The 17,833-nt window shown below is 49.9% G+C and overlaps 2 protein-coding genes across 7 annotated transcripts; one reads left to right on the top strand and one right to left on the bottom strand.

The window, feature by feature from the left end:
- Positions 1 to 1,494: 1,494 nt before the first annotated feature.
- FBXO10 (F-box protein 10) lies at positions 1,495 to 8,434 on the bottom strand. Its single transcript, XM_083817568.1, has 2 exons — positions 4,053 to 8,434; positions 1,495 to 2,130 (listed from the first exon to the last, which is right to left on the bottom strand). The coding sequence occupies exons 1-2, from the start codon at positions 4,383 to 4,385 to the stop codon at positions 1,990 to 1,992; spliced, it is 474 nt and encodes a 157-aa protein (XP_083673694.1). The 5' UTR covers positions 4,386 to 8,434; the 3' UTR covers positions 1,495 to 1,989.
- A 151-nt stretch (positions 8,435 to 8,585) lies between these two features.
- SLC25A51 (solute carrier family 25 member 51) lies at positions 8,586 to 16,298 on the top strand. 6 transcript variants are annotated; one of them, XM_083817528.1, is made up of 3 exons: positions 10,014 to 10,376; positions 11,078 to 11,160; positions 13,587 to 16,298. In XM_083817528.1, the coding sequence occupies exons 1-3, from the start codon at positions 10,277 to 10,279 to the stop codon at positions 14,499 to 14,501; spliced, it is 1,098 nt and encodes a 365-aa protein (XP_083673654.1). In that variant the 5' UTR covers positions 10,014 to 10,276; the 3' UTR covers positions 14,502 to 16,298. The 6 variants fall into 6 exon arrangements, with proteins under 6 accessions (XP_083673655.1, XP_083673656.1, XP_083673658.1 ...); XM_083817529.1 differs by lacking the exons at positions 10,014 to 10,376; positions 11,078 to 11,160 and adding an exon at positions 8,586 to 8,633; XM_083817530.1 differs by lacking the exons at positions 10,014 to 10,376; positions 11,078 to 11,160 and adding an exon at positions 9,163 to 9,296.
- The last annotated feature ends 1,535 nt before the right edge of the window (positions 16,299 to 17,833 follow it).

Genomic DNA, 17,833 nt, shown 5'->3' with positions numbered 1-17,833 from the left:
AAAGTGCTATCCTGCCTTCAAAGGATCTGCTTTTCTGAGCCAATGTAAAATGTAGTAACCCCATTTCCTTCTGAGTGTTTGAGACATCACCCTTTTTTCCTCAGTCTCCTACAATAGTATAAATCTTAGCAATTGAAGAGCTCTACTTCCAGTTCCAACCTGTTGGGAAATTAAGGATACTTGATCATGTGACCTCTTCCACATCTTATTCTATATACTGTAATTATCTGCTTGCTCAAATTCGATGTCAAGTGAGTTAAACTACATATATTTCGCGTGCTTGACAGCATTTGTGTCCTCCATGGCACATTTTGCTGCCTTGAAGAGCAAAAATCACAGAATTAGGAGGATGTTCAAGCTGCTGTGAAGATTCCAAATTTCACTTTTTTTTTTTTTTTTTTTTTTGAGGGAGGGAGGGAAAGGGGGTCTGACGGGATTGAGGAAATGCCTGAACTTCTGCTGAGGAACTTCCTACACACAAATCCCTGGCACCACCGTTCATTCGTTCCTCTCCTGCTGCTTACCAACTGACTCACGCTGACAATTTATGTGTTTGCATCTCTCCTGCGATCACTGCTGGCTGCTTCTGATGGAGTCTTCCCACCTGCTTCAGGACCATCCTTCAAGCAAAACATTGATACTAGCTCAGGTGGATGCCAGCAAAGAGCTCTGATCCTTCCCTCCCTGAAATTGCTGCTTCCTCGGTGGTACCGCTAGGGCTGGGACTGTCTTGTGGTACCACCCCACTACCTCCTCAGGTCTTATCTTGTAATTTCTCTGACACTGCTTCAGCTCAACCCCCCCATCGCAAAAGCCCCTGCCATACTCAGTGCTGGGATCTCCTTGCGCTGTATGTGTAGTCTCCCACTCTGCCTGGGAAACTGCTACCAGCCGTTCATGTTTTGGATGTGCTGATCTCTGAAGGCTTGTGCTAGGTCAGCTTCGCCTGTAAAGCAGCCCATTACCTGCTCCCCTTTTCTGCCCTTACTCGTCTCATCGACAGCAGCTTAAAAAAAAAAAAAAAGGGCATCGAGAAAAAAAAATTAATCCCCCAGCACATTTCCTCTGCATTTGTGGACCCTGCCATTACAGGACAGCTTTGTCTCAGAAATTAATACCTCTCTGATTGAACACTTTCATAATCCCTTCTCGGAAAGCCCAGCTCTGACGCCTGTGTTTTCCAGGATGGTAAGTCTGGCCCAGACTTCTCCTCTCCAGTTCCCAACCTTGAAAAAGTGTCTTTGTGATCTTGTTCCAATGTCAGCACCAGTAGCCAGCCCTTCCTGTGGATCATGTACCTGCAAGAAGTCACTTACATAATGACTGCAGGATCTGAGGCTGAACCACTGCTAATTATCAACACTTCCAGCATGAATACTGATGTCCTAGGTACAGGGCCAGTCCAGAGCAACCGTTTTCTTCTCTTCATGCTCTACACTGCTCTACAGCACCGTGGTGGGTTGTCACATGCCTTTTTTTTTCCACCCACAGGATGGTGCGGGAGGAGAAGGGGCAGCAACACAGAGAAGAAGCCTTTAACATCTGCCACTGATACCGAACTCCAGCTGCCATCTCACTTAGCGGCTCATTTCTGTCTCCAGGTAGATGATGGCATTGGCCTGAAGAAAGCTTACCAGACTCCAGTACTGACACCTGAACCGAATGGTATTAAACCAGACAATCCAGTAGCTGCAGGTGAGTTTAAAGCAGAAAGGTGAATTGGAATAACAATGCTTTCAGTAGAGTTCTGTTGCCCCCTTTCCTGCCAAAAGCATTTCCTCCTGAGGTTCAGGGGGAAAAACCCGGGACAGACACTTGGCAAAGACCTGGGTGCAGCAGGCAGACAGAGGGCAGTCACAGAAAGGCACTACTGTGCACTGGTGTTTCTGCTCTATCAAGGGGAAAGAAAAAAATAAAACGAAAGCGTGCACAGTGGAAGGAATCATTCCTAACAGACGAAGGAGGAGAAAGAGGTCAGTACTAGCTAACCTACCTCACGGCAGGGTTTCTGTTATACAGAATATAAATGCCAGCTCCTTTATTCCCGTAGATCTGATTGCTACGGATGATGCCTCTTCCACTGCCAACAGAAACAGTGCCTGAGCGAAGGCCACTGTATATCTTAGTGCACTGCAGTGTTATTTTTGCATGTGTAGAGAGAATAAAAGCAAAAGGAAGGAAGGTCATTCATAAATGTGAGCAAGAGGAGACAGCAACCACAGAGAAAAGCAACAGCTCCCAGCCCTGCTGGACAAAAGGTTAGACAGGTAATTAATCCAGCTGCCAAAAAATAACTCTCAAATAGTTGAAGCGCACTGAACTTTTACCTTTCTTTGAGATTCTGGTATACAATACCAACTTTCCCTTCCCATCACGCCTGCCTGTTTCTTCTCCATCCAGGAGCTCCTGCTGCCATCTCAAAGAGCTGCCTGGAGCTGGGCGACGCTCTCCTCTCCACAGCCCACCTAAAACATGGGACAGGGCTGCAGCTCAGTGTGAGCCTGCAGTGTGGCTGGCAGTCCCACTGCTCGCCGTGACAGCACAGTGACTGGGGGCAGCTCTGCAAGCAGGATGCTCTGCGTTAGAGCGATGCTGTTTCCCAAGCTGCTGGACCACGCTTCCTGCAGCCCGAGCTACTGCTGTACGGCTCTACCAGATGAGTGCTTTTCACCACAAGAGGAGCCAGCACCTCCTGTGGGGACAGGTGTACCTGGCGACACCCCGTGAGCAGGACAGCAGTCCCAGCCTGGGGTCTGAGGGCATGGTGGGGTAGGAACCACAAAACCCAGGCAAGGCAAGGAACAGCAGCGCAAAGCTTACAGCCAAGGCTGGGAACAGCCCGAGGCTGTGAGAAAAAAATCTCAATAATTTTCTCTGACAGGATCTTCTGTGAAGCCATTTTATTCGTGATTGCAATGGCGGGCGTCCTGCAAGCAGGAGCGCACAGTAAAAGCACATCATAACCTTATATTCCCTATTACCCGACACCTGATTTCTCCCGTTTCCTCATTGCCTGAGTACTGCAGGTTCGCAACCTTCTCAATGCACATCTATACCTTATATGTACAATTTTATTTGACCAACCGTTAATTTCCCCTTTTCCTTTTTTTTTTTTTCCTTCTTCTCTTGTGACTAGAGGGCCCATGATTTTTGTTTTTACTAATTTTGCACTGCTCATCCTGTTTTTCTTAGCTATCCTCCTTATTTTGGGACAGCGGGACCTTCCCCTTATCTGCTTAACATACTCGCCGCTGCTAAGCTACTGTGACGCCTGCACAATCAGTTTTGAATATGCAAGGTTAGTGGAATTTTCCACTACAAAAACGCCTTATATTGCAAAAAAAAAACTTTGTTTCTCACAGGGCTTAGCGGCTGAGCTGCCATCTCCTCCATCCTGAGGCCACAGCTATGTCTGCCACATCTCCAGGGCAGAGAACACGTTCCAGTGCAGCCACGGGATCAAACAGTACTTTTCATCCCTGTCTCTGCCTCCCGGCACATGGAGGCCACGATTCCTTCAAGAATGGCTACAGGTAAACAGTGACTAGGTGTCCTGCCGCACAGCTGGAGACACAACCAACTCAGGGGAAAAGCCGTGCAAAGCAGCGGGCAGCATGCTGCTGTTCGCATCCTGCCGGCAGCTGGGCAGAGAGCTGAGATCCTCCACCAACACAATTTCTGGCACAAGATAAACAATTCACAGCACAGTGCTGATTTTCTCTCTTGGTTGCATGACCTCACTCATTACAAAGTGGTTTTTATTTGATGAGTGAACATCCCCCTGTCTTCTATGCACAGCAATTTTAAGACACATCCCAGCAATTAGAGCAGGAGACCATGAATGTACTGTCAGGCAGCACTTTGGTGTGCCTTGCCTTTGGGATTAGCTGTAGCCTAATTCATGAATAAAAACCTAAGAAGAAACACACTACAGGGCAAAGCTAACAGAAGGTCAGTGTTCTCCATACTGGGACATGGATCTCTACTGTTACTTGGAAAAAAAAAAGGGAGACTTGTCCTCCAGCGCAGCTTGGAGGGGGACATAGCAGAACAAGAGCAGTGGCTCCCTTACAAATGCCTACTCCGGCCTCACACTTCGAATGGGTTTTGTTGTCTGCAATCAGACCTCCTGCCAAAAGGTGCCGAAACATCCCTGATGCTTTGCAATGGTGGATGTCATTCCTCAACATGACAACCTGCAGAGAAGACAGAGGAGGAGCGCCAGTAGCTGTAGTTAGAAGGAAGAGCAAGAATAGAAATTGACCAAACGGCTTAGCTGTCCCTTTTGGCACTGTTGTGTGCCTAAAAACCACTCTGCCTCTGCCACAACCTGGAGTGCACCAGATGTGTAGGTCACAGCAGCTGAGCAGACGGTCAGTGAGCATGGATAAGCACTACAGCTAGGCCATTTAGCCACTATTCACCCATGTGGGTCTGCCTGGGGATGGGAACCTGTTGTACTTGGTGTTGCACAGTCAGAGCAATGATATCCTCTTGGCCCTAAAAATGCCCTACCATTTCTGTAGGCGCAGCTCGAAAAAGCCTGCCTGGAAGTGCCTGCCCAACAGTTTAATTCTCGGCATTGCACTTGCACACCGCCAGAAACGGTGAGGTCTGCTCCCCCACCTCTCCCACCTCCACCAAGCCCACCGTACAACAGCACTGCCCGACTTCTGGCAGTCCCCATTTACACCAGCATCTTCTCTGCATCTAGAAGGAGCTGCCGAGCTCTGCACTTCCCTATGGCACGAAGCTGCTTGCAGATGTTGCAGGGGAGCCAACATGCCACACAGTCTCTCTTGAAGGCGACTGGGCCTGTGCAGCAAAGCACAGGTGCTCAGCATATAACCCATCCACTGCCTTGGAAAGAGCCAAAAGACTGCTGTTTGTGGGCAGAAATAACCCAGCGAGCAAACTGAAGTTCAGTGAGCTGCACGGGTCAGAAGGTAATTACATTACACTTCCTTGCATTTGCTCACTGCAGAAGGGTACTTGATTTGGTCTCTTGGCCAAATGCTGAGCTCAGCGGAGCTGCTGCTGTCTCCATTGGTCACTTCTGGGTGCTCAGATGGGGAACTAAGGCACGCAAGTGATGGCACCCACTCCAGCAACTGCTGCCACTGAGAACACAGGGTCTGCCACGCTCCCCCCTGCACATTGCACTCTGCTCCTTCTGCAAGGCTGAGCTCTTCCCTGCTCTGTCTTGACCGGTGCTTGAATGTCCAGCCCTTGATGAAGCTTCTGAGTTGAGTTCTGAAAGAAATCATGTTTGGAAACAGCTCAAAAGAGCTCAAACCGTGCTTGGGCCTGGAACACAAGTCCTATGAGGAGTGGCTGAGGAACTGGGGGTGTTTAGCCTGGAGAAGAGGAGGCTCAGGGCAGACCTCATTGCACTCTACAGCTACCTGAAAGGAAGCTGGGGGTCGGCCTCTTCTCACAGATGACTAGTGATAGGACTAGTGATAGGACGCCAGGGGAGGTTTAGGTTAGAAATTAGGAGAGGTTTCTTCTCAGACAGAGCAGTCAGGCATTGGGACAGGTTGCCCGGGGAAGTGGCGGAGCCACCGTCCCTGCGGGTGTTCAAGGAAAGGTTGGACGTGGCGCTTAGGGACATGGCTCAGTGGGTGACATGGGTAGTAAGGTGGTGGTTGGTCCAGGTGATCTTGGAGGTCTTTTCCAACCTTATTCGATGATTCTATGATTCTATGCCACTGCATGACTCCCAAGAAAGCAGCATCTGAGCAGCTTTGAGTGGCTGGACAGCATGTACTGTATGTACGTGCTGCTCCGAGCGCTCCCTCTGGGACCAGCGCCTGCTGGCACGGGTGGCTCCTGGGAGGAAAGGAGCCATTCTCCACCACCAAGAAGCATGGCATTTCTGCAGGCTTAGTCAACAGCAGTCTGTGATCCTTCTGCAGAGACTGCAACCCTGGAGGGTGAATTAGCACCGTAACAGCAAAATCATATAACCAGGCAGAAAAACACTCCACTTCCTCAACCTGCAGAAAACTTTTTATTTACATTTTTTAATGCCTAGGTGCCCTTGACCTGTGAGAAAAAAAATCTCAGTTATTTTCTTCAGACAAGATCTTCTGTGAAGCTATTTTATTCGTGATTGCAATGGTGGGCATCCTGCAAGCAGGAGCACACAGTAAAAGCACATCATAACCTTATATTCCCTATTACCCGACACCTGATTTCTCCCCTGTTTCCTCATTGCCTGAGTACTGCAGGTTCGCAACCTTCTCAATGCACATCTATACCTTATATGTACAATTTTATTTGACCAACCGTTAATTTCCCCTTTTCCTTTTTTTTTTTTCCTTCTTCTCTTGTGACTAGAGGGCCCATGATTTTTGTTTTTACTGATTTTGCACTGCTCATCCTGTTTTTCTTAGCTATCCTCCTTATTTTGGGACAGCGGGACCTTCCCCTTATCTGCTTAACATACTCGCCGCTGCTATGCTGCTGTGACGCCTGCACAATCAGTTTTGAATATGCAAGGTTAGTGGAATTTTCCACTACAAAAACGCCTTATATTGCAAAAAAAACAACTTTGTTTCTCACAGACCCAAAGCCAAATGCTTTAGTTCTGACAATGCCTTGCAGTGAAGGGGCGTGAAATCCTCGCAACAGCCCAGCTCCTGGCCAGGTCCTGTCCCTGCGGCGCTGCACATGGGTGAGCTGCCAGGGAAGGCAGGTTTCAGGAGGACAACAGAGGCGTGCACCTGAGCTGCACTGTCCTTCATCCCCTGCTGGAAACACAAGATGCTTTAACTCAGGTTTTAAGCAAACAACAGGTCTGCCTTTCCCAGCAATGGGCCAGTGCAAGGCTCTGTGTGCCACTCCGGCCAGCCAAGCTGGCTGTCCTCCTACCCCGCCGCCTCCCCGCGCTGCCCAGGTCTGCCACCACAACTGCGTGGTGCCGGCAGTGCCACGGGTGGGTTACATACACACAGCCAGAGCCCTGCACTGTGCTGGAAGTTTTACCTGGGCACAGCAAACTCTGGCTGAGGCTGCAGAGCACCACCCTGGTGCCCATATGTTTTTTTGCACATGAAGTACCTCACGCACGTGTACGGAGTGCCATGAGCAGAAAACATCTGGGGGTGCAGCAGGAGCTGGGAGGGGACAGACCCAGGACAGCTGACCCAAACTGGCCAAAGGGGTATTCCGTACCATCTGGCGTCATGCTAAACAATATATAGGGGTGGCTGGCCGGGGTGGGGGGCCGGCTGCTCAGGGATAGGCTGGGCATGTGGTTAAGATCACTACACCTTAGCAACACTCCCTACATGGAAGAGTTTGCAACCTTCAGAGACTTGTATTTGCTAGCGGGCATTGTTAACAGGCCCAAGGGTTTACTGAGCGAAGCAGCAGGTAAGATGGCATCAAGCATCACTCAGTTGTCCTGGAGATCTACAGTTCTCCCTGGAGCTGGTAGAAGGTTGCTCACCCATGATGCATCAAGCACAAAGCAAAACAAGTAAAAGTTCATGCTGTACTGCTGCACAGGCATTATGCTGAGGTATCGCAGTAGGACTGATGATTCCGTGCTCCCAGGCTGTGATTTTCCATTGGCGTGGCTCTAAGTTGTCAGATTGAGAGTCATCCCTACCATGGCCTTCCAGCTCTGCCAGCATTTAGCCATTTAGGTGAGCTTGTACGTGACATGATAGGTCACATCCCTAGACTTTGGGAGAAAAGGCTTTGGCTTCTTCTGCTTGGAAGAGTCCAGTGGGATAAGGCTCTGGAGGAAAGAAGGGTCCAAGAAAGCTGGTTTATACTCAAGGATCACCTCCTCAAAGCCCAAGAGTGGTCCATCCCATCAAAGAGGAAGTCAGGCACAAATGCAAGGGTGCCTGGAGTGGATGAACAAGATGCTCCCGGACAAACTGAGTCACAAAAAAGATGCACACGAAGGATGGAAGCAAGGATGGACCACCTGGGAGGAATACAGAGACACTGTCTGAGCATGCAGGGATGAGATTAGGGAAGCTAGGGTCTTAACAAAATCGAATCTAGCCAGGGATGTCAAAGACAACAAAAAGGGCTTCTAGGTGACATAGGTGACAAAAGCAAGACCAGGGGAAATATGGACCTGCTGCTGAATGAAACAGGAGAGTTGGTGACAGAGGACGGGGAAGAGGCTTAGGTACTGACTGCCTTCTTTGCCTCAGTTTGAACTAGCAAGACTGGATTTCAGGAATCTCAGGTCCCAGAGGCCAGGGTTAAAGGCAGGAGTAAGAAAAGTGTCCGCTTGGAGGAAGAGCATTGGGTCAGGGAGTGCTTAAAGCAAACTGGGCATACACAAGACTATGGGCCCAGACATGATACAGCCACGAGTGCTGAGGGAGCTGGCTGATTGACTGTGTTGCTAGCCTCAATAATTCTTGCATGATTCTGGTGGCTACAACTGCCCAAGGAGTGGATGAAAGCAAATGTTGCTTCGGTCTTCAAGGGCAAAAAAGGGTGACTGGGGGAACTATAGGCTGGGCAGCCTCACCCCTACCCCTGGGCAGGTGATGGAACAGCTCAGCCTGGAGACCATTTACAGGCACCCGAAGGACTAGAAAGTCACCAGGAGGAGTCATGGCTGCATGCAGGGGAAGTCAGTCAACCTGGACAGCTTGGTAAGCTTCTAGGATGAAATGACCAACTTGATGGCTGGGGGGAGTGCTGTGGGCATTGTTCACCTGGACTTTGGAGGCCATTCACACGGGATCTCCCCGTCAGATCCCCTCAGGGGAAGATGCTGATGTATGGACTAGATGGGCAGACCATGGGGTGAGTAAAAACTTGTCCAGGTGGCTGGGCCCAGACGGTGCTGACTGCTGGTGGAAGGGGGCCAGTAGTGAGCGGACCGCCGTCCTGTGGTGCCGCACCAGCTGGGCAAGTGAAGAGCGAGAGGAGGGCCAGCAGAAGGGCAGCGGGGTACAGAGGGGCTATCTGAGAACAGCTGGCTCTGCTCCTGGTTGTACCAGGAACTTCCTACATCGTTATGTTCTCTCCCCGCTGCCTAGCGGGCCCCAGGCGGGCGACAGAGCCGGCAGCTCCCACACGCACGCTGAGGACCCCCCGCCTGCAGCCACCGCACCGCCCGCCCGCCTCTGGGGGGGCGGCCCCGCCCCCGGCCCCGCCCCCGCCCCGTGACGTCGGCGGCGGCGCGCTGCGTCCTGCGTCACACGGCGGCGGCGCGCGCGGACGGCGGAGGCCGCGGGGCCGGAGCGGGGACGCCGCCCCCCCCCCCCCCCCCCCCCCCCCACGGCCCGGCATGGCGGCGGGCACGCGCACAGGTGGGCGGCGGGGCGGGGCGGGCCGGGCCGGGCCGTGCGCAACGGGAGCCGCCGCCGCGCCGCCGGCCTGACCTTGAGGCGGGCCCGGGCCGGCCCCGCCGGGAGGCGCCGCGGAGCTCGGGGCCCGGCCGCCGCCCCGCGGGGGGACGGGGGCGGGGCGGGGAGGGGCCCCCTCCGCCCCGCCCCGGCACCGGGCCGCGCTCGGCGGCGCCCTGAGGGCCCCTCGCAGGCCGCAGAGCGCAGCGCGGGCGGACCGCGCGGCCGGCAGGTAGGGGGGGCGCGGCGGCAGAGCGGGACCTGGGGCTGCCGGCCGGCCGAACGTGTGCCAGCGGTGCCCGGGCGTCCGGAAAGGCCGACGGCATCCCGGCCTGCATGAGAGCTGGTGTGGCCGGCAGGGCTGGGGACGTGATAGCTCTTGGACACGGCAGCGGTGAGCCCGCACCTCGAATACTGCGTTCAGTTTGGGGCCCCGACCGCAAGAAGGATGTTTGAGTCGCTCGCGTGTGTACAGAGCAGAGCATCAAAGCCGGTGAAGGGACTAGAAAACAGGAGTTACGAGGGGCGGCCGAGGGCGTTGTGGTTGTTTAGTCTGGAGAAGAGGAGGCTGAGGGGAGACCTCACTGCGCTTTCCACCTCCTTGCAAGGAGGCTGCAGCGCGGAGGCAGTCGGTCTCTTTTCTCAGGTGAGAAGAGATAGGCCATTAGGAGAGGGTCTCAGTTTGGGGCAGGTTGTGCTTGGGTCGGGTATTAGGAAGAATTTCTTCATGGAGGGTGTGGTCGAGCATTGGAACAGGCTGCCCAGTTAAGTGATGGAGTCCCAGTCCCTGCAGCTATTTAAGGGACGTGTGGACATGGCACTAAGGTACATGGTTTAGTGATGGGGACTCGGTAGGCCTGGTGGATGTTTGGGCTGCATGACTTTGAAGGTCTTTTACATTTAAAAATCAATTTAAAATATCATTTAGGTCCTTTTCAATGTAAATGATTTTATTTTCCTGTGAGAAAGCAGTATCGGGTACCAAACGCATTTCTTCTTTACTCTTTCCCACGTACCTTTCTGAACGACGGGCTCACACACCAGGTAGGTAAATGTGTTGAAATCGCTCTCCAGGAGGACGTGCATGTGCCACAAGGTGGTGGAAGTGGCAGGCACCTGCAGGTCTGGGTCTTGTAGCAGGGAACATGGTGTTGAAAAGCACTGCGTGTTCCCTTGCTCAGAGCGCTCGGCAGGGTGAGGGAAACTGCCTGCGCACAAACAGGATGTTGTAGCAGAGTCATCGCCTTGTATGTATAGGCAATGCGGTTGATCCATACCTCTTACGTCTCTTTTATTGGTTTCTTTTGAGTGGAAAAATTAATGTTTTGGGCACCCGCACCTGACGTCGCTGTAACCAACTAGTTGTGAAAGGACTTTTGAGTAATATTTTTATAATGGTGCTGGTTTCGGTGACGCTTTCCCACGCTGCAGTAGTGAATCTGCATGTCCCACTGCTCCCCTTCCAGCACAGGAGTGACAGAGACTGGTTTAGGTGCAGGTCTGGCTGCTTTAGTGTATAGAATCATTCAGGTTGGAAAAGATCTCTAGGATCATGTAGCCCAGTCTTTAACGTAGTACTGACAGGTCCACCCCTAACCCACGCTAGTAAGTTCTATATCTGTATGTTTCTTGAAGATCACCAGGGATGGTGACTCAAAAACTTCCCTGGGCAGCCTGTTCAATGCCACATAACCCTTTCAGTAAAGAAATTTCTCCTAATATCTGACCTAAAACTCCCCTGGCAGAACTTGAGGTCATTTCCCCTCGTCTTACTGCTTGGTGCTTGGGAGAAGAGCCTGATCCCCACCTCACTGCAACCTCCTTTCAGGTAATTATAAAGTACAACAGTGTCTCCCCTGAGCCTCCTTTTCTCCAAGCTAAACAGCTGCAGCTCCCTCAGCTGCTCCTCGCAAGTCTTGTTCTCCAGAGCCTTCACCAGCCTCGCTGCCCTTCTCTGGGCACCCTTCAGCACCTCGATGCCCCTCTTGTGGGCAGGGGGGCCCAAACTGAACTCAGCCTTCCAGGTGCAGCCTCACCAGAGCTGAGTACAGGGCGACAAACACTTCCCTGGTCCTGCTGGCCGTGCTGTTTCCGATACAGGCCAGGATGCTGTTGGCCTTCTTGGCCACCTGAGCACACCGCTGGCTGGTTGTTCAGATGTCTGTCAACCCATACCCCCGGTCCCTTTCTGCCAGGCAGCTCTCCAGCCACTCTTCCCCCAGCCTGTACCACTGCACGGGGACGATAACGACTCAGGTGCAGGACCGGGCACTGGCCTTGTTGAAGCCCATACAGCTGGCCAGGGCCCATCGACCCAGCCTATCCAGACCCCTCTGCAGAGCCTCCCTGCCCTCATGCAGAGCGATATTCCCACCCGACTTGGTGTCGCCTGCAAACTTGCTGAGGATGCACTCGACCCCCCTGTCCAGATCATTGAAAAAGACGTTAAACAAAACTGGCCCCGGGACTGAGCCCTGGGGGGGGGACACCGCTCGTGCCCGGCCTCCAGCCGGATTTAACTCCATTCGCCCCAACGCTCTGGGCCCGGCCACCCTGCCTGTTTTTTACCCAGCAAAGCTTACGCCCGTCCGAGCCACGAGCAGCCGGTTTGTGCAGAAGAATGCTGGGGAAGAGCGTCCCAAGCTTTACTCAGGTGTAGGCAGGCAACATCCACAGCCTTTCCCTCATCCCTCAAGGGGCTCACCTTGTCACAGAAGGAAATCGGGTTCATCGGGCGGGCCCTGCCTTTCATCAGGCCACGCTCATTGGGCCTGATCACCCGGCTGTCCCGTACGTGCTGCACGATGGCACTCACGGTGATCTGCTCCGTCAGCTCCCCTTGGCACTGCCGCCAGTCAGACGGTCAGGCCCGTAGGTCCCCGGGTCCTCCTTACAGCCCTTCTTGTAGATGGGCGCCACGTGTGCTAGGCTCCAGTCAGCTGGGACCTCACCTGACAGCCAGGTCATAGCCAGATTGAGCTCAGGTCGGGCTTTGGCCCTTCTAATTTTCTCCCTGCACAGCTGCATGATATCTTTGTAGTCTTCCTGAGTGGCCGGCTCCTTCTTCCCCAGGTCAGAAACTGGGTTTTTCTTCCTGAGCTCTAGACAAAGCTGTCTGTTCAGCCAGGCCAGTCTTCTTCCCTGCTGGCTCATCTTTCAGCACATGGGGATGGCCTCCTCCTGCACCTTTAGGATTTCCTTATTGAAGAGTGACCAGCCTTCCTGGATTCCTTTGCCCTTCGGGACTGCCTCCAAGGGACTCTGCCAACCAGTCTCCTAAACGGGCCAAAGTCTGCTCTCCGGAAGTCTGAGGTGGCAGTCCTGCTAACCTCCCTCCTTTCTTCTCCAAGAACTGAAAACTCTTAATTTGCGATTGCTGTGCCCAAGGTGGCCTCCAGCCTTCAGATCCCCCACGAGTCCTATTCTGTTGACGAGCAAAAGATGCCTTCCCTAGTTGGCTCACTCCCCAGCTGTCTCACCATTTATCTTCCACACGCTCCAGAAACCTCCTAGACTGTGTCCTCTCTGCTGTGTTGTATTTCCAGCAGACACCTGGGAAGTTGAAGTCCCCCGTGAGAACAAGGGCTAGCGATTGTGAGACTTCTCCCAGCTGCTCACAGAATGTTTTATCTGCCTCTTCATCCTGGGTGGGTGGTCAATAACAGAATCCCACCACGACATCTGTCTTGCTGGCCTTCCTCCTCATTCGTACCCATAAACGATCAACCCTGTTGACGCTCCTTTTGAGCTCTAGATGATCAAAACACTCCCTGTAATGTACCGGGCTACCCCACTGCCTCTCCTCCTTAGCCTGTCCTTTCTGAATAGTTTATAGCCGTACATTGCATCGCTCCACGCTGTGGGGAGTCCCACATGTTTCATCCCACCAGGTTTCAGTGATGGCAGCTCTGTCGTAGTTTTCCCCCTGCACAGCAGGTTCCAGCTCCTCTTGTTTGTTGCCCATGCTGAGTGCATGGAGGGTTCATATCTCAGTTTGCTTCCCGATTTGTTTCTGTTTTAATTAGAAAATTTACGGGGAGGAAAAACTGCGTTTATCGAGGCCTATGAGACTTGTGTAGAAAACAGCACAGCATCTGACAGATCTGCATTTACTGCTCTTCTCCTTCAAATTTTAAGGGCTTTTTTTTTTCTGGCTGTGCAACACTGAGCGTTGTGTGAGTAAACCACTAGTGTGAAAAGAAGCTGGGTCACCTGCAGCTTTGCTCATGTTTTTTCTTCTCTTTTTTGATGTAGGAAAAGAGGACTGAGATATACAACAGTAAGAAAAACAGTATGATGGATTCAGAAGGTTTTGCCCCAGCAGATTCGAAGGAGGAGCTCAGCACTGACATTACAGATAACTCTGGTAAACATTACCTGTGTGGCTACTGTGCAGCCTTCACAAATATAGCAGTTACTTTTCCCATCCAAAAGGTCCTCTTTCGACAGCAGTTGTATGGTTTGAAAACAAAGGATGCAGTACACCAGCTGCAGAAGGATGGAATGAGAAATCTCTACCGTGGCATCCTTCCTCCATTAATGCAGAAAACGACGACGCTGGCTCTAATGTTTGGCTTGTATGAAGATTTCTCATCCTTACTCCATAGCCACACAACCGCTCCTGAGCTCCTCACGCGCAGCATGGCAGCAGTGCTTGCGGGGACTACAGAAGCTGTTCTTACACCTTTCGAGCGCGTTCAGACTTTGCTTCAGGACTACAAACACCATGATAAATTTACAAACACATACCAGGCTTTCAAGGTACTGAAAGTGTATGGAATGAGAGAATATTATCGGGGATTGGTGCCTATTCTGCTCCGAAATGGACCGAGTAACGTACTCTTCTTTGGTCTGAGAGGACCTATTAAACAGTGCCTGCCTGAAGCAACTTCTTACAGCACTCATTTGGTCAATGACTTCATTTGTGGAGGGCTGCTGGGTGCCATGCTGGGATTCCTGTTTTTTCCGGTGAATGTTGTAAAAGCTCGTATGCAAGCACAAATTGGTGGTGAATTTCAGTCCTTCTCAACAGTTTTTGTGAAGATCTGGCTGGAACGCGATAGAAAATTGATCAACCTTTTCAGAGGAGCTCATCTGAATTACCATCGTTCTGTCCTGTCCTGGGGCATAATCAATGCAACTTACGAATTCTTGCTAAAGCTGTTATGAAAACCACTTAATCTTCCTTCAGCCCTTCTGTTCATTTGGGTGTTGGCATGTTTGATGTCACTTAATCCCTGGGAACAGTTCCTGCATAGCGTGAAAGGTAATTCGTCTTGGCCTTCACTATATATGGAGTAAATGGTGATGCGTCTAAACCTTGGTGCAATTATGACTAGCTTTTTAAAGTATTTATTTGCCATCAGGTGAATTTACCAATAATGAAACTACTACACAAATGCAAGGTGTACGTAGAAAAGCAAACCAAAACCAACTTGTGTATCCAGCAGCTTATTCCATATCAACTCCCAACAGTTTTCAACACTCCGTGTCTGAATGCGCTCCACTGTGCACGTTGTAGAACATGAAAGTCAAGAAGGGGCTGATGAAAATTAATTCCCTTGCTTGATAAACCTCAAAATCTTCATTTAAGAACTACATTTTCAAATGTTTTAGGGTCCGAAGTACTCACTATTGTTCAAAGCTAAATGAACAAATGCAGATGGGGATAACTAAGTTTTTGAATTTTATGCTTAAACTAAGCCTACGCACACTTTTGTGCCAGCTGTTGTGATGCTTGGCTTTAACAGAACATTTCATTCAGCAGCATAAAAGTAGTTACTGAATGTTGACTCCAGTGTAAGATGACTCAAGTTCAAAGTGGGATTTGTGTGTGTGTGTGTGTGTGCATGTGTGCACGCCTTCATGTGGAAAGGGAAAAGTGGAAGGAGTGAAACAGAAACTATACTGAAGCTTTAAAGTGTCCTTCCTTGTTAAAATTCTTCTACTTGTAAATGTGGAGCTTGTTCTGTGCTTTTTTTTTTTTTTGCATTACTTCTTTTTCTGTTGTTTTACAGCTATGGGGCCAGAAAGAAGACGGCTCTTTTTGTGAAATTTTGTGAAATAGATAAGCTTCCCATTGTTGTAGAAGTAGGTCAGGAACAGCTTTTCTGTACTTGAGGTATCTTGTCTTTTGCAAATTACTTGTATTTTTCATTTGGGCTATGAGTTAATTGATCACAAGAAGGTATTTTTTTTTACCTGAAAATTGGAGTTCCGTCTCCATTGTGTACACTTAACAGTTCTGTAAGACAGAATTGTACTGCAGCACTGAGAAGATAAAATTTCTGGGTCATAACCCGCATTGGTGAAGTCTGTGATTATAGTACAGAAGATACCAGAAGGCAGACAAAGTCTGTATGAGAAGCAGCTAAGTAGGAAAGATGCAGCACTTGGGGAAGCGTTAAAAGACTTCTGCAGGCAAGTGCTGTTAAAGACTTACAGAAGTGCGCAGTATTGTGTGTCTTACAGACTTGGAAGTTGAGATGTGTTAGACTACAGTCATTAGGGAAAAGGACAGGAGAGGGATAAGCATGGCTATTGTAAACCAGGGGAGGGTCTTAATGAAAAGCGTTTGATTCTCCTGGGGACTTTTTTTCATTAAACTGTATATTTAAAGCCACCATCAGTTTTTGGCAGAGGGAGGGCAGGAAAGCTTTCAGAAACTTTCCCAAGTTGTTCTTTCCATAAACTTTGTAGTAGCTACTACTTTTCTTGTTTGCTTGACTGTCTTAAAATACTGGTTTTAATCAGTGTGTTATGATTGTAATCATAATATACTCCGTAGCTTCACAGTCAAAAAGAGCCTGGCACAGTGCTATATCTGAATGTTGTGGTTATCTGCATTGAAATAAAATGTTTATTGAATGTTTGTTAGTGGCAGAATCTGATTTTTACCAGTGTAATGTTTTTTTGTAATCACTCCTTGATGGAATAAAAAAAGTATATCCTGTTTGTCCTGTGGAAGATACTGTATGTTTCTCTAATGTTGTGGAATTTGAAGGGTTGAACCTAAGAGTTTAAAGTAAGCCTGCCACTAATTGGTGGTGTTCATTACTGCAGCAAAAAACAATTGCACTTCTGTTGCTGTCTCTGCTTATGTGGCGTGGTTCAATGAACATGGTGAAAGTGTGTAGAACTGTGTTCAAATATGTGTTCATAGCAGAACTGCGTTCAGGTATAATCTTTGCTTTGTTTTATAAGTACTACCAGTTTTAGAACACAAAGTAATTCTATGTTTAACAAATTACAGATCTTTCATGTATAAGAGAGATACTCATAAGGAGTGAAGAGAGAGGGGTCCAGTGAGCTTTGGCACAGTAAGTCTACACACCAGTTAGAGTGAGATGGAACAGGATGTGTTGCCAGTGTTGGAAAACAGCACGGAAAGAGCTATGATGGTTCAGCTAAACTGAGAACAAATTGGTTCAAGCTAGTTTCAAGTTTGTTTTCAAATATTAACAAACTGATTGTAACCAGGCTAACTGAATTCCGTATCAGAATTTAAGAGTAGAACTGACACATGCATCTCCAGAGTAATCATGAGCTGGCAGCATTTCTGCGTGTTGTGTTGTGTGTAGCCCAGGGTTACTAGCCTCTCCATTGTTCTCGGGGCACTACAATGATCACTTCCAGCTGAAGGAGGGAAGGGAAATTCTACTGATGATAACGGGAATACTGCTGTGTGACAGAATAATAGCGAGAACTTTGGTGATAACTAGCTTGAGCACAGAACAACATTATAAAAACTCCTCTGTCCCTGAGGCATGTTTCTGTTCTGAATACCTGGTACGCCTATTTTAGGCAAATTAGGTCTCAGCAATTCCATGTGCCTTAGATTTGGCCAGTTCTGAGTTGTAAATCAAGATCATATTGAGCAAAGGCACTGTGCCTCTTGCATGTGTTACAGCAAAGTGGCAGTCTGTGCCACAAGTGATGCTGAGGCAGAAATAGCATTTTTTTTTCTTGCAGGTGCTGTTTTCATGGTGCGTAATGGTAAGTGGCTTTGCAGGAACGCCAGCTTTCACAAGTGGAAGCATGGCTGCCAAGTCGTGACACTTCACAAGAGCAGCCTGCGGGCCGGCTCAGGCACGCCTGTCCCTGACCACGGTGGGGGAACCAGGTTTCAATTTTATCCTCTCCAGTGGGGGCACGGAGTGGCCTTTCACCACTGCACAACGCCTTCAGCAACGTTTTACAAGAGCAGCAATGCTCTTCGTGCCTTCAAGGGTATGAAGAGAAGGCACTCTACCCAAGGGGTAATGGCTCAGGCAACGGATTGCTCAGCAACACTTAGGTTTGTTACTATCATTCCAGCTTCAGTGTATGTCCTGCTTTCTAGGCTTCAGGAGTGAGCTGTTTCTTCCCACAAATGTGCTCAGGCAAAGGAACTAGTAGAGGGAGATGCGTGTATGCAGATTTCACTCTAAAGCGCTTTCTTCTCTCTTGGTTCAAGTTAATATGCAAGAAGCAATGAGTGTTACAGAACAAAGCTCAGTGTA

Source organism: Anser anser (assembly GCF_964211835.1).
Source record: "Anser anser genome assembly, chromosome: Z".
Classification (NCBI taxonomy): domain Eukaryota; kingdom Metazoa; phylum Chordata; class Aves; order Anseriformes; family Anatidae; genus Anser; species Anser anser.
The sequence above is the reverse complement of the archived record's forward strand: the minus strand, read 5'-3'. Positions and strand labels throughout refer to the sequence as shown.

What these genes read in the sequence shown, in the direction of transcription:
- FBXO10 (XM_083817568.1), bottom strand. Translation starts at nt 4,385, where the DNA reads ATGCTCACTGACCGTCTGCTCAGCTGCTGTGACCTACACATCTGGTGC. An exon ending in GTAAGGGAGCCACTGCTCTT is followed by an intron (nt 2,131 to 4,052) that starts GTTCTGCTATGT and finishes ATAACACTGCAG; the next exon opens with TGCACTAAGATATACAGTGG.
- SLC25A51 (XM_083817527.1), top strand. Translation starts at nt 9,781, where the DNA reads ATGTTTGAGTCGCTCGCGTGTGTACAGAGCAGAGCATCAAAGCCGGTG. An exon ending in CAGTCGGTCTCTTTTCTCAG is followed by an intron (nt 9,979 to 13,586) that starts GTGAGAAGAGAT and finishes TTTTTGATGTAG; the next exon opens with GAAAAGAGGACTGAGATATA.